The sequence below is a fragment of the Balaenoptera ricei genome, chromosome 21, assembly GCF_028023285.1.
Source record: "Balaenoptera ricei isolate mBalRic1 chromosome 21, mBalRic1.hap2, whole genome shotgun sequence".
NCBI lineage: Eukaryota > Metazoa > Chordata > Mammalia > Artiodactyla > Balaenopteridae > Balaenoptera > Balaenoptera ricei.
The window spans coordinates 9,873,279-9,899,919 of record NC_082659.1 but is presented as its reverse complement, the minus strand read 5'-3'; the positions used below and the strand labels follow the sequence as shown (position 1 = coordinate 9,899,919).

The following is a 26,641-nucleotide window of genomic DNA, read 5'->3' as shown; positions in this document are numbered from 1 at the left end:
CTTATTCCCGGTTTCTATTTAAGTGACTCTCCTTAAGCTGCTATTCAGAGTGGTTAAGGCGTGTATTATTACAGCAACACCCCCCTCTCTCTGTTTGACAGTTTTACTGGCCGGCGGTCAGGAGGCTGCATGTTTGGAACCGCTTGTTTCTATCCCACTGGTGGTTGGCTGTGCGGGTGACAGCTGGCACCCATGTCCAGTCCTGGGTTAGGCGTGATGAGGGGTCACACCACAAAGTCAAGCACAGAGGCACAGGCTGAGATCAGAGAACCAAGCACCTGCCCCATTTCCCTCAGACTAACTGGTCTACAGAGAGAACAAACCTTGACTTTCTTGGACCTCAGTTTTACAATATCCAACCCAACCAGCCATGCAAAGCATTTTCAACCATATAAATAAGAAAGTGAAGAAAACTCTAAAAGTGCTTAATAAATGGCCATAATATCAAACATATGTATGATATGATATAATCCCATTTTCTCTATGGATTAAACAAATCAGTACAACACTATAAAGTCAATTTATTTTCTCTGTCAGGCAGATGTCAGTGGGATGCTCTGGACCCACCAGGACAGCAGGCCACTCACGTGTGCAGTCGGGGGCTGTACCCGTCCAGGTCCCGTTGGCAGTGCAGTGCCGCGTGGTCAGCCCCGAGGTCCTGTAGCCGTCCCAGCAGGCGTAGACCACAGAGCTGGAGAACAGGACGCCGTCGCTGCTGACGATCATGCCGTGGGTGGGCGTCCCCGGGTTCCCACAGGACACGGCTGTGAGGGAACAAAACCGGGCCGTACAGAGAGACCCGTCACCACGTGAGGAACCTGAGAGGCCAAAGGCCATCGAGGTAACAGACTGCGCATTTATTCCAAAAATCACAGGACACGTAACCATGGGAAACTTTTCACACATATTTTACTTTAAGACTCATGCCATTCTCTTGTGGATGAGTTACAAATGTGCAAGCTACATGTTTGTATTATCTCTTCTAAAACGCATTACTTCCAAACAGATTAAAAGATGAGTTAAAGCACTGACAATTCAAAACCATGGCAGTCTGAGATTTAACATGTTTATAACAAACAGTAAAATTACCATGATCTTTTAAAGGGTCTGTATGACATTAGTGACTCAGAATTGTCTCCCTCTTGCAATAGCTGAGTTAAAAAAAACCTGGGCAAATCAGGTCATATTTTACATCTCCAGGACAATTCATTTTTAAAAAAAAGGGATACCTGAGGAATATGAATGACTACACTTAAGCTGTTCTGTGAAAAGGTCTCCTCAATGTTCCCCAATCTACGGGCAGCTGTGTTAACTGGCTTTGGAATGGCTGCACCTTAAATCTCTCTCCAGACGACTGCAATGCCATGTACAGGCATGAAGACTTCAGCTAATGCTGGGCAGTGTAACAGATCTACACTCTGAGTATCTATCATGTGTATTCCTTCGTCAGTGAACAAGGAAACTCAGCAGCTGCTGGCTGTGTATCAAGGTGAAGATTTTAATCCATAACAGGTTTTTTGCCTTTTTCAGTTAAACCCATTTACCATAAAGATGGTTATTTTTCCTCCTTAGCCTCCCACAATAATGCACAACAGGCAGACATACAAAGAATGTGAATTTTAATAACAAGAATGTATCATGAGTTCTTTTTCTGAGAATGACCAAAGTATTTGCAAATACTCTTGCCTGTTTAATTGCTCCACTTTCAAATCTAGCCTTGAGAATAAAGACACACTCTTCTTAAAAATGTGAAAGAAAACAGACTGCAAAGTAAAAGCCACTATAATGGAAGTTTAGGGAATTCCCTATCATATTATGTTAAAAAATGCACATACTCTCAGGTTGGACTAGATCTTGTTTGACAAATAAAAAGCACACGTGCTGGTGCTTCTACACCTGTGCCCACGTCGGACATAACTAATCAATTATAACCCTCTTCCCTGCTGAGTCTGGGTTTGGACTTACAACCCCTTCTAACACAGATTGTTCAGTAGTTTCTCGGTTGGCCTTTGAGATGAGATATATTTACCAATCCTGAAGCAGACGATACCTAACATTCTCTAAAGCTCAAAAGTTCTTTGATGGCTGTGACATAAATAAAAATTTCACATTGCAAAAATCCAAGCTGTTGGCCTATTCAAGACAATTCCTCATCCATTCAACAAATACTGATTCATCATTTCCTGTGCACAGTTACCGTGCACACGTATGAGTGCGAGCCTGACAAAGCAAAGAATTATATTGATCCAATTCATAACAAAAGATACCTGGGTATATCATTACATTTTATTCTAATCATATCTGCTATTAAAATCTATGTAGCAATTTTCAAAAGTGATCTGTGAAGGACTAATGCTAAACTAAAGCAGGTCACTGTTGAAAACATATTCAACTTAATATACTGTCAGTAAAAGAATGTCCATCATAATAATGACATCCTAATGTTTATAAAGTTCCCTCAAATATTGTATCCTATACAATCAAATTCATGGTTAACTTTTTTTTTCCTGACAGGGACACTTTCACTGATGGCTTTGCCTATGAAAATGAGGGTTAGAAAAGAGAGTCAACATAGCTGTTTTTACGTCAAGGTCTTAATATTGTAAGACATACGGGGACTATCACTAAGGCAAAACAAGAGATTAAATGTAGGGTCACTAGAAGGAAAACAAGATTTTTAAAAAAATTACAAGTTAAAATTTCTTTTAAAATACATCCTTTTCAAAGTACATTTGGTTAATGTGACTCCTTTTGGTAAAAGATTATTTTCTTTTACTCAATTTATAATAAAATAGCATTATACTTATTCCAAATGTACTTTATTGTTCACAGATATCAATACCATTCACTTACCATGCTGTATTAGGAAGAATGCTGTTAAATTGAGTCAAATAGTTACAGGTTTGACTCTCTGATCATACAAGTTAAATAAATATTAGTGATCAATTCAAGTTCTCAACATGTAGTGTCTTCACTGTAAAATGGGTATAAGAAAGATAATTGCTCCCTGTTGTAAGATTATACATACCAAGTGCAAAATGCCTAGTAAACAATCTGGTAGATTAGTAGTAGTACTAGTATTGTTATTTTCATGATCATCATTTCAATCCCATTTTAGTCCATTACCTGAATAAAAGGTCAACTTTATCATAATCTCATGGGAAAGAGGATTAAGAGTTGCCTAATGCAACTAACCCCAAAGATGTAATTATATTTAAGCAACTTGGTAAGATGTATCCATTTGAAAAGTAAGTCAATGAGCCTGTGATTAAAAGACGAGATTGCTAACAAAAGAAAACATGGCTTAAAGTGATGAAAATATATTATAAATTTAAGTCCTTTGATGTTGAAGAATTTTTAAAATATTTTTCTTTTATGATGCATGACTCCTCCTCTTTATAATTTATTGAAATATCCATCAGGAGCTAATGTTTTTAACAGATTCAGAGAAGGTAAATTATCAGGAGGGAGGTGACCTCCGTTAGGGGATTGAATATATAGGTCATGGCTAACCTTTGTGGCAATGAAAAAGTCACTGATAACCCCATTTTCTACAAAAAAGAATATGTGCCCCAAAGATACAGACCTACGATAACAAGTGAGGAAAAAATATAAAGCAATAGATTCTCCAAAAAAGTTTTAAGACTTCTACATGTGGAGGGGGGGGAGTGGGAAGGGGAGTTAGTCATATATCCTACCCATCATTTGTTGTTTTAGCGAGTGTAACACATACTATTAATTATGCAGCTTCCCATGTTTTCTGTACAATGCAATTTGGAAGTAGCCAGTTTTGTGGGGCATATTTGAGAAATATTTTTAGTATTGAAACATTTTAGTAACTCAACTTCTTTCTGTATACAGATTTTAAGAGGTCCAAGTTTATAAGGATTTTATAGGAACCCTTTGAATTTCTGACTTTTGATAAACTAAATGCTATTTAAAGAGTACTTTGTATAGTCTGAGTTAAGTATATCATGAAATGAAGTCCAATTAAGCTCTCCTAATCAAATAAATGAATTCCTTTATGTTTTGCTGGAATAAAGCTCATAGTGCCATATCCCAGCAACAAAGTGAGATTTGTATGGAAAACATTACTCACTCTCAACCGCTTTAATTTTTTCACTTTTTCAGTTTGCAAGAAACTAAAGTGCTTGAGATAAACCCAATATAGAATGTACAGTCTCAAGTAAATGACCATCCTTAATAGCACAGAATGTATCTAAGGGAGGTTTGTTGAGCCTTGGAAGCTATATTTCCCCACCAAATTTGGTTAACTTTTAACCAGTATTTTTTCAAATAATTTTCTGCACCATTCTCTCCTTCTCTTCTAGAACCCCAATTACAAGTACATTAAACTGCTTGATATTATCCAATAGGAAATTATTGTGCTGGGATTTTTTTTCTCCATCTTCTTTCCCTCTGTTTATCAGACTGGATAATTTTCACTGACCTGTATCCAAGTTAACTGAGCCTTCTGACATTTTTCATCTGCTAAGTTGATCCAGAAAACTTTTTATCAGATAATGTACTTTTCATTTCCAGAGTTTCCATTTGATTCTCTTTCATTATTTTCACTTCTCTGTTGAGATTCCCTGTTTCGATTCCATTTACTGTAAAGTCTTGAACATGTTCTTAATAGTTTATTTAGATCCTTATGTGCGTTTTTCAACATTTGGGTCATCTCAGGATCAGATTCTATCTCTATTGTTTGTTTAGTTTGTTGGCTGGTTGGTTGGACTATGGGTCATATTGCTCTGGGTTGTGCCGATGCAGTAACTGTTTATTGTATGCTGGACACTGTGAATGAACTACTGCACGCAGCATGTCATTCCTTTAAAAGATGTTGGGCTTTGCTCTGGTGAGCTTTGAAAGTAGTTATAGATCTTTTGGGTCTTGTCATCAGTTTTATTCTGTTAGCGGAGAGCTAGTTAGTCTGGGTCCTAATATGATTTGCTCTTAGTTCTAGCCTGTCCCCCTGATTTTAGAGAGTGGTACCTATTCACAATGCATGGGCTCTCTAGGCCTCCAAGAAGTGTCCTGAGTGTACAGTGTCTCTCAGTACGGTGTGACTTCTACTATCACAGGTGTGCTCTCCGCTAAGAAGGTCTGTGAGTCACTGAGTCTCACGTGTGCTTGTCGGCCCAGCGCTCAGCTGAGTCGCCTGTGAACACGCCTACAGAATTCTGGGGCCCTCCCATCATCAGTTCCCTCTTCCTGGATTCCCGTTTCTGCAAATTCCATTTCAGTAACCTACAACAATTTCTACCTCATCACCTCACCAAGCCACTGTACCACCTGGGTTCTGCTTCCCAGCTTCCCAGCAAGAAAAATGCACAGAGTGACAGAGGGGTTATAGAGCTCACCTTATTTATTTTCTCCTAAGGAACACAGTCACGCCCTGTCTGTTGTTTAATAACTCACATAATTGTCTCATGTATTTTGTTGTTTTATAGTTGTTCTCAATAAGAAGGTGGGCCTACTATCGTTTAATATGTCATGGATTGACGTGGAAATCTTATTTAATTTTCATAATGTTCAAATACTTCTGGACGACAAATTCACAGGTGTGGTATACAGAAAAGGTTAGATGGGGTGTAATTGTAGATTACGGAGGTCATGTGTAACTTTGAGGTACTATATTATAGAACAGAAAATGTCCTGGTTTTGGTGAGAAAGACATGCTCTCATGCAAATTTTAATATTCAAATTTCTACAAGAGGGGAGGGAACTGAGAGTGAGAAAAGTTCTACTAACTTATAGTCGCATACTTCAGTCAATAGAAATGGCATCATCCTGCAAATCACAGCTGCAGATGACATTTCCCCACAACTATTTAGTCATATTTGATTTAACTTCTTTAGGGCCTAATCTTAAGATTTACATTAACTTGATTGTCAAGAGGCAATTTGGAGTCAAACATTATCTTGGATTATCATGTATACTTATCTCTATATAGAGAGATAGATAGGTATCTCCAGGATAATCTTTGACTCTCAATGAGAGTATGCACACACACACGCATACACAGGATTGGCTTATTCATACATATCATTTTATATTATGTAGACTACATATGATACAGTTAACTATGTAAAATACAGTCAGATGAGATACATGCATATTATATTCTACTTATCTATGTAACACCTATAATAAAATGAGTGACAGTACAAGGAGAGTTGACATAGTAGGGAAAATAAAGATTAAGGGAACTTGATCTATATTTCTGGTGTTGATATTGTGTGAGTTTATTCAAGCTGATCAAATTCTATGGAAAGTGTTTCATACGTGTAAAACTAGGTAATTAATTTGTGTATCTGTTTTAGACTCGAAAATTCAGTCACTGAGAAGTTTGTGTGCAAATGTTAAAGTCTTATCTGTCTGAATTCTAACTCGGTTGTTTTCTAGACTCTGAACACACTCATGGCATGTCAGCCCACCTTTGCTTAAGACAGGCACTGCCAAGACGTGACATCGTGTCTATAAGGAGCCGTGGCATTTTACTGGTATTACTGGGGTTTCCCACCATTTCCTATCATGCCTCTTAAATAGTACAATAAAATACACTCACTCCAAAATACTATTCGGAAAGTAACCCCAGAATCTTCTGCAACACAGCGCTCTGAGCAGGGGCCACCAACAGACTGGACGTAACGTGAACAGAAACCTCTCCCAGCCTGCAGGGAGCTCCCAGCAGTGGCTCACTCGGCCCTACTCACAGCTCCTTCGCCTCAGCTCTCGCCACCAGCAGCCACAAAACACAGCAAAGACACACAGAGATCGTCACCAGGAGCAGACAGACACCTCCTTTAGACCACGGACTTTCAAAGGGTTAGGATAGCGTCATATGATCTTTTGAGCAGTCAGGTATCTCCGTATGCCCAGCTGTGCTTTTTGATGATTCTCTTATACGTTTGGGGGGGGAAATAGGTTAATTGTAGAAATAGTGTAAACCTGTAGGATTTTTGTGGAATGTTACTGGTCATTTTAGAGTGAGTTACCTGGTTTCAACCTGAAACGCTGACTTTCAGGCTTGAACTTACCCTCGCACATGGGCTGCAGTCCTGACCACGACCCGTTGAGCAGACACGTTCGCTCGGCCGAGCCCCGCAGCTGGTAGCCCATTTCACAGGAGAAGCGGAGAAGGCTCTTGGCCTTAAACTCATCTCCAAGCCGAGACCCATGTGCTGGGGTCCCTGGATCACCGCAAAATCCAGGATTATTTCCTATGGAACACAAACACGTATGGCAATACTCAATGCTGTTAGACACGTTTAAAACAGGGCTGTTATGTTTAAAGGGAATGAAACTTTATGTAAATGTGTATCGAACACGGTTACAGTCATACGGCATTCTGGAAATCTCGTGAGAAAGATGTTCTTTATTACAGCACAAAAACGGAAGACGCTAAGATATTGTGTCTGTGTAACTAAAATCAAAATAGCTTATTAAAATATGGTTGTAACAATAATTGGTATTCTTTAGAAGAAATAAAACACTGGGGACGGTAAATGCAGGAATTGCTCGTTGGAAATGCTGGTAAAGATGCTGACGAGGAGATGGGGGTGAAGGTGCGTTGGGAACGAAAAAAGTCAAATGAGAGGTTTGATGCTTCTACGCTGTGTCGATCTGCTGATTATGTTTATTTTGTTTATTATTATGAAACATTCATGGAAGAATTAAGTTGATATTTTTTCCAAACAGGATTGATGGAACAATTGACGACACAGACAGGAAAGATGTGGAAGAATTGAGAGGAAGCACAGAAAAGGAGGGAAAAACGGGGGCCAACTGAGTCAAGGTGAGCAAGCTTCCTACTCAGGTGCTAGGGAGGCTCTTGCAGAGGAAAATGTGCCATGATAGGTGTTTAAAGGGAGGGAAGATGAAGACGACACTGACGCTATATCATAAGGGCGTACTTGGCTGGAACGGAATAACACCAACTTCAAAGAATGGCACCACTGTCCAGTATTTGGCATGAAGAGCTGACTGCGCCATGCCCACCTGTGCAGTGGGGCAGGGCTCCGCTCCAGTGACTGTCCTCCTGGCAAGTCCTGCTGCTGTTGCCTACGAGACTCCGCCTCCCTTGGCATGAGTAGTGAACCACGGCCCCAGATGTAAACAGGTCTCCAGTTAGGATGGCGTTGGCAGGGACCCCTGGGTGTCCACACGAAATAACTTAAGAAAAAAATCAAATCAAATCAGTGAGTACATTGTTCCTGTTAAGCTGCTTTGTGTTGGTCAGTGTCCCTCAGAGACTCATACAATCATCACCGATTAACAAAAAACACCCGAATACACTGCACATCGCTGCAGTGCCCTGGAGAAGAAATGCCAATTTCCAGACGACCCTCCCTCTACCCTGAATAGTCACGTTACTGAAGTCCAGGAAAGGGTCCGTCAATGAAGTGTTTGTTTGTTTTTTATTAGGTTAAGATACCTTTGCTTAAGGTAGAAATTGATATTTAGGTTTTCAAAAAAGAAAGTCACTCTACCTAAATTTTTTCCATCTGCCCTTAACTGTATCCTAAGTAAGCAGTGTTATACAAAATGTTAGAAACTAACAGATGCACCAAAACTATTTCCATTACTTCTTCAGTTAGTATGACAATCATGCTTTGCTTGGGGACAAAACTCGGTCAAATCTGCTTCCTCTTCCAGTTCCCATGTCTAGAGAGACCATCTAACAATTTTTCTTTGAATAGGTGGCAATCTAAAATGTCTAAGTAAAAAAAATAATAATAAATTACTGATCAATATTTTCCTCAAGTAGCCCACTCATTTCTTTATAATTATACCAAATCAGGCCCATCATCTAATCATAATTATCGCTCAAGAAGGAAAATTCTAGAATCCAGATTACCATAGGATGGTAAAGACTTATCTCTCCCTTTCTATAAAGTCCAAAGTTAGGGTTAGCCATGGGCAAATTTTACACCACGTACAAACAGCTAACTGGGCTGATGATGCCGAAGAGTGTTCAAAGGCTCTGCTGGTTTAACAGCCTCGAGGGGCTGCATTCGGTCACTGGCAACCCCAAAGTGATGCCAGCCAGAGGGGCAGGTTTGAAAGGTTGGCAGGCATCACCCATCCCCTGAGTCACATAAGTCCTCCCCTGAGACTGTCTTATACTGATATTTACTCACTGGACAAGAGGAGTTTATCTACGGAGTCCTAAAGAGAAGCTAACTAGAGCTGAATCAGTGAAATTGTTGATAAATGATCAGTTCCAAGTGAAATAAAAGAGAAAAAAATCAGTGGAACAGTATAACAGCAAAAACAGAGATGGAGGTTAGCTGCTGCAGAGCACGTGAAAACAAAACGCTCCTCTGCGAGCGTGTATTCCCAAATTCACGGTAATTCCAGCGGGTAATGACAGCAAGAGGTGGGAAGTCGCCCCTTGGAAAATGAGATCAGTTAAAACCTGGTTCCTGGAGGTTGGAGCACGCTGGCATCATTGCAACAACCAATACAAGTCTCACAGACACCAGGGAAGATGCAAGAGAAATCTTTGGGGAGAAAAACAAACAAAACAAAACAAATTTCTCTGAAAAGTTCCCATGTGTGAAGGCACAGAAAACCAGAAAACATAAAGCTTGATGAGAATAGTAATACATTTACAGATGTGTTTTGTCACGTAAGCCTGTACGTTTGTTTTTGAAAGTCATCACTCTCTTTATCTGTAGAAATTCGTTGTTTTGTTACAGTTAGAATTTGAGACAGGTTTCCGGGTAGATTGAAGGGGCTTTGTGGGACCCTGACTTGCAGGAAAAAAGTCTCCCGCACCAATCCACTCTGAAAATGTACTGAAAACGCTGTAATTGTCACAGGTAAAATGGATTATCACTTTTTCCAGTAAGTTCAATTTATAATGTGATTGTCATTTCCTATTTTCTCTACCCACACAAAATGAATACTAAAAAGGATTGTTTTTTGTTTTGTTTCTGACTGATTTTTAAAAGGCCAAGGAGAGTGACTCCTTTTCCTTCATTTTCAGACTACGTTTTAACAAGACAATTCTCTCTGAGCTAAAGGACAATATGATTTTTCAAGTGAAAGAAAGTAATACTATAGCTATTTGGGTAGAAAAGAAAGTGTCCTTGTGAACCTGTATGGTTTAAAATGTACTGTTAATAGTCCGCCCTCCTCTTCTTTAAACCTATGGGTCAGGAGGAAGTGACGACCAGGACACTATCTTTCTAATCATGTTCACATCGGACTGTACCAGAAGCGCTGATGAGACCCAAATTAGGCCCCTCAGAGAGCGCCACCCTTCCGGCCACAGATACTAGGTCAATAGATGGAGACTCTGTTTATAGCCTCTTTGCCAATATTTCTGAACCTGGGTCCAGATAGATGCATGGTGTTGAGAGATTCGGGGTGTTGACAGAGGCGCCGTCTGGAGGCCGCTGGCGCCCGTTTGAACCGGTGGATTAGCCTCCCTGCTGGCCCGAAGCAGGAGACAAGCAGCAACAGCAGACACAGAGACAGCCCGGTCCAGGCGGAGCCCGCGAGCCGAGTGCGTCTCCCGCTGGGGCCAGCTTTGCGAGCAGGCCAGCACCACCGCCCCTTTCTTCCTGCGGAACTAGCGTGACTCGCATTTGGTGATTTCTGGCCAACCTATAACGTTGTCATAGTAACAAATATAATTTGTGATGGGGGTGGGTAGAGAGAATTAAAAATCAACACCGTTTTGAATACTTGAAAAGAACCGTGTTCTGTTGGTGGTGTTCTTACAGGGCTCTGTGGCCAAAAGGACCCTCACTTACCCAAACACTTGGGCAAAGAGCGATCCCATAAGCCATCTGCCATACAGGTTAAGGCAGAAGATCCCAACAAGTAAAATCCCTTCTTGCAGTGATATACGACACTCATTCCATATTCAAAACTCTCGGGGAAATTCTGTTGCTCGTGACGAACGGCATTTTCCACAAAGCCTGGATCCGAGCAGTTCACCACTGCAAAGGAAAGCACGGTGCACATTATTCAAATGCAGCTATACGTTTATAAACAAAACAGACGGGCAGAGAAGGCAAACTCCTCCTCATGGTTTTAGAAAGTTGGTAAGACGACAGCACGACAGCCAAAGCTTGTGAAATTCTGTACCCTTGACGAATTCCACTTCCTGCTTTGGGCCATTATGCTTCAAAACATGTCAAGCAATATATCGGCTACTATAGCACCTTTAACAACATGACACTGACAGCCTTTAACTGTTTCCTAATAATAGGCTTCTTCAATGTAAGGTCTAAAATTCGTTTCCCTGGTTAGGTTTTTATGTTATGAAAATGTTAAAATAGAAACGGCTGAAGTTAGTCTACATATTTGTATGCGACTGTGATACTTCAGGACAGCCTGGGACACAGTAATTAATTACCACCCCACCCTGACATGCACTAATGCTTCAATATGTGCCCAAGTAATTTCTGTTATGTGTCTAAAGCAGACAAAAACGACAACTCCTCTGTCAACACTTAATAGAAGTGTAAATTAAGGCAGCCTCTGACTTAAGCTTCTTGCCCTGTAGAAGCAGCTCCGGCAGCGACAGCGGGGTGTGCCTGGTGCATCTGAATGGCGCTCTCTGAGCCTGAGTGCCGCTGGCCTCTGGGAGGGAAGCAGCCGCGCGCTCTCGCAGGCGCAGAGGACAGAGCGAGCCCCAGTTCTCTCTCTCCGACCCGCCCACCGCTGACCGGGGCAGCTGCTGCAGAGCCGCGCTCTCTCCAGGTATTTCGGGCTCAGAAGCCGGCAGCGTGACAAGTTCCCAGGCAGCCGCTGCACTCGGTGTCCCAGCGGCCAAGGCAAACCCTGCCCGTCTGCACCCTGATTCCTCTCTGTCCCCAGGACGACGGGGTGGGCGGATCAGAGGCGGACAGGGGTCCCTTTCAGTGCTGCAGAATAATATCCTATCCTTCTTAAACCAATCCTGAGTTGATAGAAGACAAGTTCTTTCGAGTCAAGCAAACATGTTTATGGACCCCCAGCAGATATTTTTAAGGCTCCAGAGTGCATTGCACCTGCAATAAAATTGTCACCAAACCCACCATAATAGCACGCATCAGCAATTTGGAAAAAGTGTCACTGACTTGCACGATTATTTTTATGACCTGAAAAACGCCCGCATCGGCCCATTGGGCACTTGGAGTTGCGTGTCAAGCCCAGGAGACAGAAACAGCTCCCTTGTGTCTGATCTTCACAAGCAGGAAGGTGTTGCCTTGGCCCGAAGGCCAAAGACGCTACGGTGTCGAGTTTGCGCTTACATCGCTCTTAGAGGACAGTCCCCAAACCACAGCAGACTCTCTGCAGTGAGAGGAAAGGACACCGCTTAGGTGACCCAAGTGGAGGCGCCGAGCCTTCCTGCGCCAGGGCGTCCGGCCCATGCCTCACGCGCCCCGGGACTCCGCACGCCCCACCTGGGCTCCTCCTTTCTTTAATTCATAGTTTTATATTCGGGCCCAGCTTTCCTGAATGCAGCCTGATTGTGGGGTGGGTGAGAAAGACGAAGTGCACAAAGCAAGTGCCATTATGCGTTTGGGGTCAAGAGAAGGGTGGGGCTGGAAGCCAGAAGAGAAAGAAAAGAGAAACAGTTATCGCTCCGGTAACGGTGAGGTCCACCTGCATCCCCCCTTTGCCAGCCGAGGAGAGCAGGGCTCTCTGAGCCCCACCATGGCGGGAGGAGTGCCGTTCAGAATTCGCGAGTTTCATGCCCAAGCGCTCTGAAACCTCGAAGCAGAATTCTCCTTGGGGGCCTCTCTTGCCCACGGCACGGTGTGTAGGAGACACGGAAGTCCTCATTACTGACGATACTGACGACCACTCTGGGATTTTACGTTGCATTAGAATTAGCTGGAAGAAGTGCTGAGTCCCAGGCTCCTCCCCATCCTTTCACCTAGCTCAGCATCCTTAAAAACCAGGCAATAGAAATGCTTGACAAAGTTAGATTCCATGAGCTCCAAGACAGAAACCGAATTGCCTCTTGATGTTGGAAGAGGTATGTCTACACTCTAAACCTGCTCACGCTTTTCTCAGTCCCATCCTGTGGAATTAGTCCTACAGAATTTAGTCCTGCATAATTGCAGTCAGAAACATCTATTATATCCCTTCCTCTTTATTTTATTGGTTCCACTAGGAGATTCAGCTGTATCTACCAGCTTGGGGAAAAAAAATAAGGCAGGAAGATTTTAACTTATTTGTCCCCGACAGAGAGAACTGTGAAACATTCCACGTCTTTGCTGCACACGAGTGTGCTTCACCATACGGAGGGCAGGCTGCCGGCCTAGACAGCTCAGCAGTACCCAGTCCGGCCACGCACTGCTCTCCCGTCTCCGTTCTTTCTGTTTTGTGCCCAATTCCTATCTGGAATCTGGTGGACTGAGACTTCATATGACGGACAGAGGTGAGCTGTCAGCAAAGCGGAAGGAGGGGTCAAATTACTTAAATCATCCTGTGGCGCCTGAAATGACCAGTAAAGTTGATGGTGTGAAGATAGGTCAGACCAGGTCACACCTGCTGGAACTATTTTACTTTTTTAGCTGGAGACATGATGTCTAGCAGGGCAGAGCATCAGAGAGAAACTGGTGAGAGACTCATTGTGGAAGTCTCCCCTCATCTTAGCACCACCCCTCAACACGCCAAGCGCTGAGACTTGGCCTTGATGCTCAGGTGTTAAAACCTGACAGAGAACGGAATTTCCTCAGCTGGAGAGAATGAGAAATATTGATATCATATGTACATAGCCTGTGTGGAGTCATGAAGGCACAAAATGTGTTCCAGGGGACATTTGTGTATGTTGGAGGGTAAAGAAGACATTCATATACTGATCAGTAACATATCCAAGGTCACAAAAGGGGTCATACCAGAACTAGGTAAGGATCAGAGCTCCTGATTACCTGATGACTTCTGAAACTCCTTCTGTGGCCTTAGGGCTTTATGTGAAAAGGAAGGAAGAAAGGAAGGAACTACCTCCATCTCTTCCTAATGTGTTTTTGTTTTTGTTTTTGCTTAAGCCTGTGTTTATGTTTATTTTTCTGTGTTTACTCCTGTTTCTTGCTTCTTTCTTGTTTTCTTTTATGGCTCATTAAAAACCAGATTATAAACAGGAAAGTAAGAAAATGATGCTTTGTAATGGGCATATAGCCAGTTTAAATTCTTTGGCAGTGGGAAAAATGGGTAAGAAGTAGTTCACTAAATTTTTTAAAAAGCATTCATAATTGATTAGAGTTCTGTGTAATATGTGTTTTTTAAATTTTTCAATAGAAGGGATTATGCAAAGTTGAGAGGACAATCGAAGGTGAGGTGACTATTCAGTGTATCACACAGAATAAACATTTCCAACTTGTTTACTTGGATGAATCAAAACTTAAATCAAAACTTAATTACCGGTCACCAAAAGCAACTTCTATGATGACTATTTTTCAAACATATGAAAGTTATCTTTCATCTTTTATCAATAACTGATAAGAATAAAGAAATTGGTTTTAGGTGTAATGAGACATTCGGATTTGATAAAGAAGGTTCTAATTGATTATAGTTGATTCTAGTTAAATTTCAGAGGTGGGTGGGAGTGGGGGCAGGGAGACTGAGCACCTACTATGCGCCAGGCACTTTGCTAAGCATTTCACGTGCACTGGTTTACTTAGAACTCATGGAAATCTAAGAGGAAGGTAGTATTTATTTGACTGTTCATAGAAGAAAACTGATATTCTCCAGTGAACTTGAGGATTCACTACAAGACCCTGGATTCAGTGATGCAAGTTTAGTCAGTTTTTTTTGTTTCCTTTTTTATTCCTCTCTAACCAGAACAGAACCTTCACTCACCCCGTATTTTCTTAATTTTCTTTATACTCATGTATGTAATAGCAAAGGACATATATTTTAATTCTCTGAGTTTAAATGGCCAATCCCACAAAACTGTAGATAAGAAAGAAAAAATAAAACCTCCAAACATTTGCATGTAACACAAAAATTATTACACAAGGAAAGAAAATATTAAGTGACTCATCCTAAAACTGCCAGACTTGGTATACCTCATTTATTTCTCCTTGAACTGACTGAACTTTTAAGCTCATGTTGACACTTATTTGAATTTAGGAGACAAAGACTCAGAAAGCTCTTCTATAGAAACGGGGGCCTCTGAAACAGTAGGCATAATCTGATTCTTAAAATAAATGTGAAGATATTTGTTTTCATTCCTTTTTATGAAATCTACATCCATGTAATTTATTTATTCCAGAAAGATATTACTACTAGCAAAAAGGATCCCTTCTTTTATTTATTTATTTTCCTGATCCTGTTTGTAAAGATAGAACCAGGGGGTGAGTCGCTTCCTGGATTGGAGGGTTCTGATTTATCACAAACACAGCTGGCATGGCCAGAGCTTTTCCCTGGGAAGGGCTGAGTCTGAGGATAAAAGGTGAGTCCAGGGTGGAGAGACTTTGTGGAAATCTGTGTCTAAGTCAGCCTCACTTTAGCACAGATTTACTGGGAGTTCATTCCAAAGTCCTGGTAGGGTTTCTCTCTTGCATCATTAACCAGATGCTGTAGGATTACTCAGGATTCCACAACTCATTGACCTCCGCAGATTAGACATCTGAGAATCACATCAAGTATTTGGGCGAAGAAATCAAGCACAACAGGATGCTGACATGAGACACAACACCCTGAACCAACTGGGGGTTTATTCAAGGAACCACATAAGGTAAGAATCAGGCCATACTGCAGTACACACCTTGAAGAATCCCTGGAAGTTTTATTAATAGAGTAGCTATTTTTGTTAACTTTTAACTTTTTGAGTTTCACGCCATTTTTTTCTGATGCTTCACTGTCTTTATAAGTCTGATCTCTTTGAATTCATGCTTTTCCTGGTCGAATAATATGCATGTAAATTCTGTGCACTAGATTGTATCTCTTAGTTCATAAATGAAGCAAAACAGAGCAATAGAAAATAACAGAAACATGAGCAGGAGGCACCCGGGAGATGAGGGGTGATTTCCAATCCCCTCAGCACTCGGACGGCTGTTTGTCAGTCATCTCCTCCTTCATCAGACGTTTTTGAAGTGTCAGCTTTCAAAATTAAGTACTAATTTTAAAGTTCTGCTCTTCCAAAGGCAGTGTCAAGAGAACGAGAAGACAAGCCACAGGTTAAAAGAAAATCTTAGAAAAGACATAACTGATAAAGGACAGTAATCTGAAACATTAAAAAAAAAAACTCTTAAAACTCAACAATAAGAAGACAAACAACCCAACTAAAAATGGGCCAAAGACCTTAGCTGACACCTCAGCAAACAAGACCTACTGATGGCGAATAAGCCTATGAAAAGATGCTCCACGTCATATGTCATCAGGGAAATGCAAGTTAAAACAATAATGAGATTCCACTATACATCTATTAGAATGGCCAAAATCCAGATCACTGACAACACCAAACACTGGCGAGGGTGTGGAGCAACAGGAACTCTTACTTATTGCTGGTGGGAATGCAAAGTGACACAGCCACTTTGGAAGACAGTTTGGGTTTCTTGCAAACATAAACATATTCTTACCATACAATCCAGCAATCATGCTCCTTAATATTTACCCAAAGGAGTTAACAACTTATATCCACCCAAAAACCTGCACAGGAATGAATATAGCAGCTTTATTCATAGTTGCTAGAACTTGGAAGCAACCCGGATGTCCCTCAGTATGTGAATGGATAAACTGTGGTCCATCGAGACAATGGAATATTATTCATCACTGAAAAGAAATGAGCTATCAAACCATTAAAAAACATAGAGGAAACTTAAATGCATTTACTAAACGAAAAAAGCCAATCTGAAATGGTTATATACTGTGTGATTCCAACTGTATGGCACTGTGGAAGAGGCGAAACTATGGAGACATGAAAACGATCAGGGGTTGCCAGGGGCTGGTGGGCAGGAGGAGGGATGAATAAGTGGAGCACAGAGAAACTTTAGGGCCATGAAAACACTCTGCAAGATATGGCGGTGGTGGATATGTGTCATTCATTGTACACCTGTCCAAACATACAGACCGCCTAACACCAAGAGTGAACCCTAATGTCACCTGCGGACTCTGGGTGAGATGATGTGTCCATGCAGGTTCATCAGTGATAACAAATGCACCATCTGGTGGGGGTGGTGACAGCGGAGGGGGAGGGGGGGCTGTGCATGGGTGCAGCAGTTGGTTTATGGGGAATCTCTGTACCTTCAGCCCAACTTTGCCATGAACCTAAACTGCTCTAAAAAAATAACGTCTACTAAAAAAATAAGTCCATTCCTATTTTTCAAGAAAAGGGAGGAAGGCAAGAAAAGTCAGAATCAATACTGAAGACCTTAAAACACATTCTAGCATTCTTTAAACTGTGCCATAGATATCTAAAGGACCTAGTATCTATTGTAAAACACCAAAAACCATTTATAAATGATAGGCATTTAACTTCTTCTCTCTCTCTTTTTGGCATAAGTTAGAGGAAAATGAAGTACAGAAACAAAAAACGTTTTGATAATTAAAAGCCTGCTGTTTTGAACTTACTCAATCTTTCATTTAACCAGAATGTACTGTGTCCAGTGGACAAAGTCTCAGCAGCTGTGGGGACTTTCTCCCCCCTAATTAGCCCCCGGGTTGGTATCTACTTAAAGGTATGAAGTATTTCACCCACCTCTGTCCTGACAGTGTGCAGCACAGCATTCGGAACACAGTAGGTGCTTAATAAATATTAAATTAAGTTGAGTAGAAGGGTTTGGGGGGAACGGATATAGATGGTTCTCATACACCTAAGGCATCAGAGGCACAGTTAGGCCGTAACCCTGTGTGAAGATAAACTGAACCCAAATTTAAGGGCCTTCATGTGTAACCATTCTTTCAGTCGTGCTGTTTTTCCTTGTTGTATAGGGCAGTGAAAAGCAGTTTGATTAAAGATGTGTAACCTTTTCCTACATCTCTGCAGCTGCGTTAGCAAGTGGCGGACACCTCCAGCTCAGCCTGTCCACTGCCGTCCACGTGCTCAGGGCTGCCGGCAGACACGTGGGCCGCACGTTTCCCTGTGACACGTGAGGGGGAGGCTGAGTGAGTGACCCTGCTCATCACAGCCACGCGCATCACGATGCTCAGCGAGCATTTAGGGTTTGCCAAGGTGCCCCGCGTGGAAGGCAGAGGGGCCAGAGGTCATTTAGAAGCCAGCTTCCTGCCCTGGCTCACACATTCCAAGATGTCTCCTAACCCCGGTCACCCTGTTCCATGGCCCTGCCTAATACAATTATAATAATAACATATAACCTACAAGATGAACTTGTCAGTGTCCAAGCTGACCAGACCCCCACGTTGTCAGGAGACCAGCAGGAGCTTTGGAACAAGAAACCAGGGGCATCTCTGTGAGATACTCCACCCCCCGCCTCCCCCAAACAGGACATGCCCGAAGCCCGCTTTCTGGGGACAGTGAGAACAGGGAACCTGGTGTCTCTGCTCTTCACAGCAAGACTTTCCAACATTGAAAAGGGAGTTTTAGAGGGAAGTGGAATTAGGAGGCTTTACTTTGTCTTTGAGCTTAAGCCAAGCACTCTGATATAGACATGTGCCAGACTCGACAGTTTGTAGCCAATTTCACATAACTGCTATTTAAAACTTGCCTGGATTCCCATTCTGCTATTGTTACATTTGAATACAGCTCCCTTGGGGCCCAGTGGGAAGGTGGGTGGTTGTCAGAGCAAGGGACCTCCATAAGTGTCTGCCTTTAATACCATATTATTACCAAAAAACCAAACCAAACCAAAACAACAAAAAACTCACCTTCACATGGAAGGACATGCGTCTTCAGTAAGAGAGATGTTTTAATGGAAAATATTTGAAGGAGATGTTTTAAGGAAAAGTTTTTGTATTTCTAGCTCAAACATCTAGAAATACAAAAACTACAAAGCAGCATTCCCTTGGAAATTTAGGTGTTAGTCCAGATCTACGTGTCCATTTTTAAAGAAGTGAATTTCTAAAACTTGAGATTTAAAGCAATAAGAACTTCTCAAATACATCCATAAGGCTAGAAGCTTAAGGACCAAAGGTGTGGAATACATGTGGCAGAAATAAGTGAGTGCATAAATGGAGAGAAAGACAAACGGAAGACGAGTAGTCTTTGAAGTAGAGAATCCCAGGGTTTTTTGATTGAATATCTGGCCAATAGCAAGAAAGAGGCCATGGAGCGATTTGCGCGTTACACTCAGAAATGTTTTCCCACCCCAACAACAAGCGCTTGCAGAAGCCCTGTCCCTGGAGGGGAAGTTTCCCCCTCTACGCACGCAGACAGGCTCCCTGGTGTTATGCTTCAGCCCTCACTAACCCCGGAAGCTCTCCTACCTCGGCAGGTCGGCAGAGGGCTGCTCCACTGGCCGTTGCTCCTACACTGGGCTCGAGATGCGCCCTGCAACAAGTAGCCGGTGTTGCAGGTGAAGTTCACAACATCATTCAGGTTGAACTCGCTGCCATTAGTGAAGCCGTGGGCAGGGTTCCCTGGGTGGCCACAGGTGATGGCTATGGAGGAAGACAGGTCCACATTAATAAGTCATCACTCTCACTTGGCATTCTTCATTAATACACATACAGGTATGTTAAATGTATGAATTAAGGGGTTGACAGCTAATCAGATATGTTACAGATTGTGTTTATATTTGGAAGGGAATATTGAGAGAGAGAATCATGGGCTAAACCCACAGGTTTTTATTATAATCGTGGAAAATAACTAGCGCCTGGCAAATGTACTTTCTTCATCACCATAATTATTATTTCTTACATCATGATAGAATATCAGGTAATTTTAAAATAAAGCAGTGAAAAACAAGAGATGCTAAATTTTTGTATTAATCATGAGTTCTGAATATTTTCCCCTGAGAACACACCAGCTAATTTTGTGGAACTCTCATCTTGAAACATTATAGGGACTTGGATGATAACTTAAATCGTGTATGTATAAATTAATCCAATATCAATTTAAACATCATGAAATTAGCAAAAATAAGAGTACATGCTCAAATCATATTTTCTTTGACATTCCCTATTGTATGGTCCTTTGGAACATAGCCAACCCTCATTATGTCATGTCCACAATAACAGCAATACAAATCATGAACATATCCCTCAATGGCCCTTTCAAAAGAAACACATTACAGTTGTAAAACTGGTGTGTTCCTTCTCATTTATCTTGTCAACAATTTTTTCTTCTAAGCAAAGCTTTCACCCTTGAACTGTGTACAGTTACCACAGCACTATCCCAGAGAATACCTGCCTCTGTCCTAAACTTACATCAACAATCCCCTTGTTTAGGAAAATAAAGAACATATTAGGAAAAAAAATTGGTTTAAAAGGAAATTTGCATAAGGGTACAATCTCTTCTAAAAATAGGAGTCAGCATTCGTCTCTCAAGTTATAAAGTTTGAGGACAATGGTACATACAATTTCACCTCTTTATTAAAGGGACGACCGCGTACAAACTCTCTGCGTTCTTGATGAAGCAATGACAAGAACACAAAACAACACAGAAGCTTGGGGGGTGGCTACCGCGGGGCCCCTGCAAAGCCAACCTGCAGACTCGGGCCCAGCACCTCTATCCTCCTCTGGTGGGATGCTGTTTCCACCTCGTCGTCCCAGGACAACGCTGGGGGAATGAATGCCTGACCTCCCTCATCCTGGGACCCATCTGAGATGAGCGGGTGAGCAAACTCAATGTGGAGGGAGCCTGCAGGAGGCGTCAGAAGGACATGGAACGGGAGGAGGACCAGAGACGGAAGGGGAGGAGCGCCCACGTTCTCTCTCTTCCGACAGCTCTCCATCCTTTCTCTGAGCTTAAACGTGTCTGTGTTATGACCTAATGACAAAAGAAAACACCACGAAGGGAAGCACCCGCTGAGTTAGTTCACAGGCTGTACTTACGGACACAGACTGGGGTGTGTCCGGACCACTTGTGGTCTTGCAAGCATATCCGTACGGAAGTCCCCACGAGCCGGAAACCGGGGTTGCACTGATACACCACGGTGTCCCTGTAACTGAAGCCGTCGCCGCTGATGTGACCGTTCACGATGGGATCCGGAGAGCCGCAGTGGCCCGCTGAAAAGCAAGCAAAACCGACAAAAACACGCTGGAGAGCCTGTCTTCTGTAAAAGTACCACATTCGTGGAGAAACAACAGAGTCCTATGGTACGGCACAGGGAACTCTATTCAACGTCCTGGGATAAACCAGAATGAAAAAGAATATACAAAAGGATATATATGTATATGTATATCCGGGTCACTATGCTGTACAGGAAAAATTAACACACCATTGTAAATCAAGTATACTCCAATAAAAAAATCTAAAATAATAAAAGTACTACATTCAAAATTAGTTTATCTTTATTGCCAAGTGGCTGACAGCATTGAATGCAAACATTATTGGAATATTTTCCATTTATGTATTTTTTATTTGATAGAGTTTTCTTCAACTCATTAATTTTTCTCAACAATTGTGGGTAACATAATAGTTCAAATATAAAATTGTTAAAAGGTAATTCTCCAGTTATAGTTTCTCCATTTATTTCTTTTACTTATTTTTCTTACTGATATTTTATGTTATTTATCTATTTATTCTATTTCCAAATAAAAACCAAAAGAAAGGAAGAGACACTTGGAATTCATATAAGTTCTGTAACCCTATTGAAAATGGGTAGCAAAGAAAAGGATGGAAGGATCTCCAGTGAGAGACTAGATTCCTGAACTATCTGTGAAATTCCAAAGGAAGGATTGATATCAGAAAATAAGTTCAATTTCAGAAAATGTCCATTTGAGTTATGTCTGAACTGATGTCTAGGGGAAACTGTCGCATCCTCAGTTGAACACAGAAGCCCAGAGCTCAGGGGAGGGACACCCTGCAGACACAGCAGATTTAGGAAAAGCTAGGCTACAGATGGAGGCTGAACCCAACAGGTGGCTGAGCTCGCCCGTGAAGAGTATGTACAGCAAGGAAAGAAAGGGCCCCCAAACGAAACTGGGGTGAACATCAGTACTTAAGGGGAGGAAAACAGTACTGACGTGAGGACTCTGATACGTAAGGAGGTCGCTGGCCGCTGGCAAACAGGGTGTCAGGTAAGCTTCAGAACCAGAGGGCTTCCAAGTGGGGAAGGAAGCTAGAGGAATTTTCAGTCCTTCTCGAGTTGAAGGCTGGGGAGTGACAAAGGTTCTTTGCCTGACAAAGCTTTAATCCGGGTCCTGACACTCCTCCCAGGCCCTGCGCACCTCCTTGTAAAAGCCGACTTCAGCAAGCACCCTGCTGAGTCAGCCTACGAGAACCCTCCAGCCTCAACATCTGAGCCAGTTTCTCACCGCACCTGCCACTGGTGGGTGGGTTCAGCCAGAACCCCTCCAAGCCCTGAGGTTCCCTCTCAGGAATGTCCCACCCGTGCCCCCTCCCTGCCCCTTGGCTGTGACCCCCGCTGGCCCACACAGCATCTGGAGTTGAGCCATATCTTTGTGAAATCCCATCACCCTGGTCCCTACAACCAATCGCTAGGGTACTAAAAAAAGTCTGCCTCATTATCGTTAAGGAGCGTCATGAATATTTTTTCTCTGTAACAGTAGGAAGGTGCGGTGTGGTCTGGGGAAAACTATGAAAGGCGGGATTCCCTTCTTCTCTTTCACTCTCCTTCCACTTTCTTTCCTTCCTCTCCTTCCGTCCTCCTCTCTGTCCCTCCCCCCTCCTCACGTCCATGGAAAGAGTATCTTGTTAACTCAACAAACTATGGAGCATTAGGAGTAACTGACATGAAAAGGATGGATAGACAAGGAGAGTTCCTAAATTGTCCACGAAAACTCGCTCCTTAGGCTGGAGCGGCTGCAGAGCGTTCTGGAGTGGACTTCCCCTGGCCACTACCCTCCGAGTAGAGCACCCAGCTGCCAGTGTTTTACTCAGAGTACAGCAACCCCAAAGCTGAGAGCATGGCCAAACTACTGTCATATGACACTCAGGGCTAATGCCACCATTCTGGAAGAATTCAGAACAGTACTCTCTATTTCTGTTTAAGGCAATGCAGCTGCATTGTGTTATCCTAGGTTTGAACCAGATCTGTTATCAGCAAGATAACCTTGCAGAGGACAGAGGGAGAAAACCGAATCGGTGACAGGTATCCCTCTTTGAGCAGAATCTCTGCGCTAACATTTGTAAGAGGTCGGGTCAAGTTGTGCTCGATTCGCTTGATCTTTTGTCACCTCTGCAGCTTTTCCACTCAGCCAGATCCAGATCAATAAACCTGATTCCGACCAGAAGCCAGATCGCCTCCCCCCCACACCAGGCGTGAAACAAGCAGGGAACTGGGAGGAGGCTGAATGTTCTCCGGGGGTTGAAGGGAGAGCTTCTGAGGCTGTTATCCTGGAACACGGATGCGGGCTCCTTCCCAGAGGCTGGGCTTTGCACGGCGATCTCCGTCAGGTCGAGACGTGGAGCCCCATTCGCATCCCCGAGACAAGAAAGGAGCCAGAGCCGCCACGCACGGGCTTACTGCAGGGATCCAGCCACTTCCGAGGTGAGAAGGAAATGATGTAATTTCTAGAAGTACTCACCAAAATAACACACTCCAATCCTCAAAGACAGTGCGGGCCACCTGATTCCTGGCTGCTACTCTAGAGAATGTCAAGCACTTTGGGGGTATTCTGAACCTGATCAGCACCCCAAGAGGAGGGACCCGGGCTCAGGGTAACCGAGATGCTGAAAGGGATACATTGCGACAGAAAGTCCCCAAACCTCTCCGTGATCTGCACAGCCTCACTCTTGACTTGGACAAACACGACTGGCTAGGCTCACTTTTAAACCTCAATCATATTTTTTTCATCTAAGTTTTCAGTAGGACACATGCTTCAAGGCTGCATTCTCTGTTGAAAGCCTGGCAAATAAGCACTCCTAACAGCAAGGAGATATCTGTACACTCCAGAAACCAGATGGCAAGGCTGACAGGCTTGTGTGGAAATAAAGACTTCCAACAGCAACTCTTCTCTGACATGTGGTCACTTCAGTTCAGGGAGGAACTGGCCTTAAAGACCTAAAGAAAATCGGGGATGTCTTTCAAACACACTCCCTTTCAGCTCAGTGCCTGAAGGAAGAAGAACTGACAGCATCACCTCGAACTTCACTTCCTATTTTATCCTCTTCAGTTTATGACCTTACATATTTCATGTGCTACATCTCCATAATTTTGGGTGCATTTAATTATTACTATTCCACTGAGTATAAAAAGCAGTAAAGAAGGATAAGTAACTCTATTAACTGGAAAAAAAAAAAAAAAGAATTGGGATGAGGGCAGTCCTGCACATTTCAAAACAAAATATCAACTAAATAAAATAATGTGATTATCCAGTAGATCCGACACTGTGATGCCAGGCCCCTAGGTTTTGTGTTTGTGCTTTTGTTTGCTTGTTTCTTTTTCATTAGCATTTGGCTTCAGCTTAAACAAAGATCACTAAATGTTTTTTACAGGCAATTCTGCAGCCAGTGTCATCACACCTAGGAAATCAAGGAAGCCAAATTTCCTGACAAATGGTTCCATTAAAGTGCAGACAGAAAATCTAAGTGAAAAGCATGTGGGCTATTTTATTTTTACATCAATCCTACTCGTGAATTTAATAATCTGCCACTAATCAGAGCCTGAGAGCTCTGGCTAGCAAGGAGCTAAAGAATTAGGTAGGATGCTGTAAAACTGTAACTGCATATGATTTTTAATTCAGTGGACAGATTGATTGATAGATATAGAGATATATCCTAAAGGAACTGCTGAATTTTCTTTTAGTTAAGTATGAATAACCAATTCTACTACTTCCACATTCCTAGAACTTTACATTTTAATTCTGCATTTTCTCCCTGCTGAGGACAGGCATTACTATGGAACGGGTAATTCTCCAACTGCTTAAAATTGTTCTTGAGAGAATCAGTAGCAGAATCAAGAATTCCATGCCAGGGTGGGTATTTTCCAGTTCTAGTTCGGTGACTCTCTTTATTTCACACACTATATACCATTAAAAAATATCCTTCAAATTGGCCTGTTAAGACGAATTGAACAATGGAATAGGAATTCCATGAAATTTCAGAAAAATTAAGATTTCATACCTGTGAGTGGGTCACAAGAGTCTGCAGGTTTCACCTCATTTGCAAAATGACAACTCTGTGAAGATCACTGGCCTTTAAGTTTATGCTACTTTAGATATAACGAAAGCTGTATTGTTTTTATTTACTATATTTTAGTTATTATGCTTTAGTTAGATGTCCCAAATAGAAAAGAGAATCTCTTTTAACAATCTTTCTCGAAAATTGAGTTAGGAGGAATAAAATCTACCAGAGTTCGCTAAAACACAGAGTGGTGGCCAGGTTGAATGAATGCCAGTGGCCTCTCACAGGGAGACGTCGCCTTGGGGCTGCCATGAGCCAAACCCAGGGAGAAAGAGGGACGGGCAAGGGGATTCTCAGTTTCCTCCTGGGTCGAGGGTTTCCCGCAAACTCGTCCCGCGTGGGAACTGGAGAAGGCAGACGGCGGCCCAGCCGTGTGGGAGCCCAGCTCACGGTCTGAAGCGCAGAGAAGCCGCCAGCCCGCGGCCCTGACATCACGCAGCCCGGGCCAGCACACGGGACAGGGGGACCGGCACTTGCCGCGAGTAATGCGTTTATCCCCCAGGGCAGGGCCTCAGCTGAGCAGCCTCTCCAAGCAGTGGCTCTAGAAGGCTACTGTCCAGGGTCTACCCGCACATGTTTCAGTGTGTGTCGTACACCGATTCCGGGCAGCAGAGTGAATGTCCTGAGGGCTGCGCCCTGGGTGAACGGAGCCCCTGGCGCCCTCCGCCCTCACGCCTGCCCCGCGTCCCTGCTGTCTGGGAGTCACGTGCACGTACACTGTAGAGACGGAGTCCCTCCCACGGGCAGGGTTTTGCAGCAGCTAGCTGAGCTCTCTGGACTGCGCGTCACTGCTTCTGATGCTGCAGTGATCACGGTCTGCAACCTAACAAACCGCACTGACTTTCAGTGGTGACTTTGCTGAGTGACAGACACAGAGCGTCAGATGTCAGTTAGCAGATGTGCCTAAACGCACAACAAAGGCAGAGTCTGAATGCTTCTTTCACGTATTGAATACTTCCAGGCAACGTGTGTTAGAGTCTCTCACAATTACCTAGACTCGTGCAATTTCAGAAGCGAATTCTGTGATTTGGGAATTTAATACAGTTCCACTGGTGCCCTGGGGACCTGCGGGGCGCGCGGCTCCCAGGTTACAGGAGTCCCTGGGCTGGGCGTCCTCGCTGCGGGGTCTGTGCGTCAACAGGAACTGAAGAGCTGCATCCCTCTCCTGCCCTAAGGCCACGCTCTCTCACACTCACACATACACACAAACACGTCGCCCCCCACCCCAGAATTCCCTATTTTAAGGTCACCTTCTTTTCACTGTGCCACTCTGTGTCAGCACAAATACTAAATATTGGTTTGGGGATTAGAACTGAATACATTCATACATTTTTAGAAAATCTACAAACCAAATATTCAACCTTCATGTTTGCTTTGTTATTATTGGTACTTATTGCTGAAAATAATAAGTGTTGTAAGTACGCTGTACCTGCAAGAGAATTAGAAATGCAATCTGCTTCATTCTGCCCATTCCAG

The 26,641-nt window shown here is 42.9% G+C and overlaps 1 protein-coding gene across 1 annotated transcript in view; it reads right to left on the bottom strand.

The window, feature by feature from the left end:
- CSMD1 (CUB and Sushi multiple domains 1) overlaps positions 1-26,641 on the bottom strand; it is a 1,821,295-nt gene that overhangs the window by 23,129 nt on the left and 1,771,525 nt on the right. The window contains exons 53-58 of the mRNA XM_059909813.1: positions 20,911-21,084; positions 19,342-19,515; positions 10,770-10,958; positions 8,005-8,178; positions 7,044-7,226; positions 588-764 (exon numbers count right to left, since the gene is read on the bottom strand). Of these exons, the coding sequence (XP_059765796.1) occupies positions 588-764; positions 7,044-7,226; positions 8,005-8,178; positions 10,770-10,958; positions 19,342-19,515; positions 20,911-21,084 (1,071 nt within the window). The remainder of the gene's footprint in view (positions 1-587; positions 765-7,043; positions 7,227-8,004; positions 8,179-10,769; positions 10,959-19,341; positions 19,516-20,910; positions 21,085-26,641) is intronic.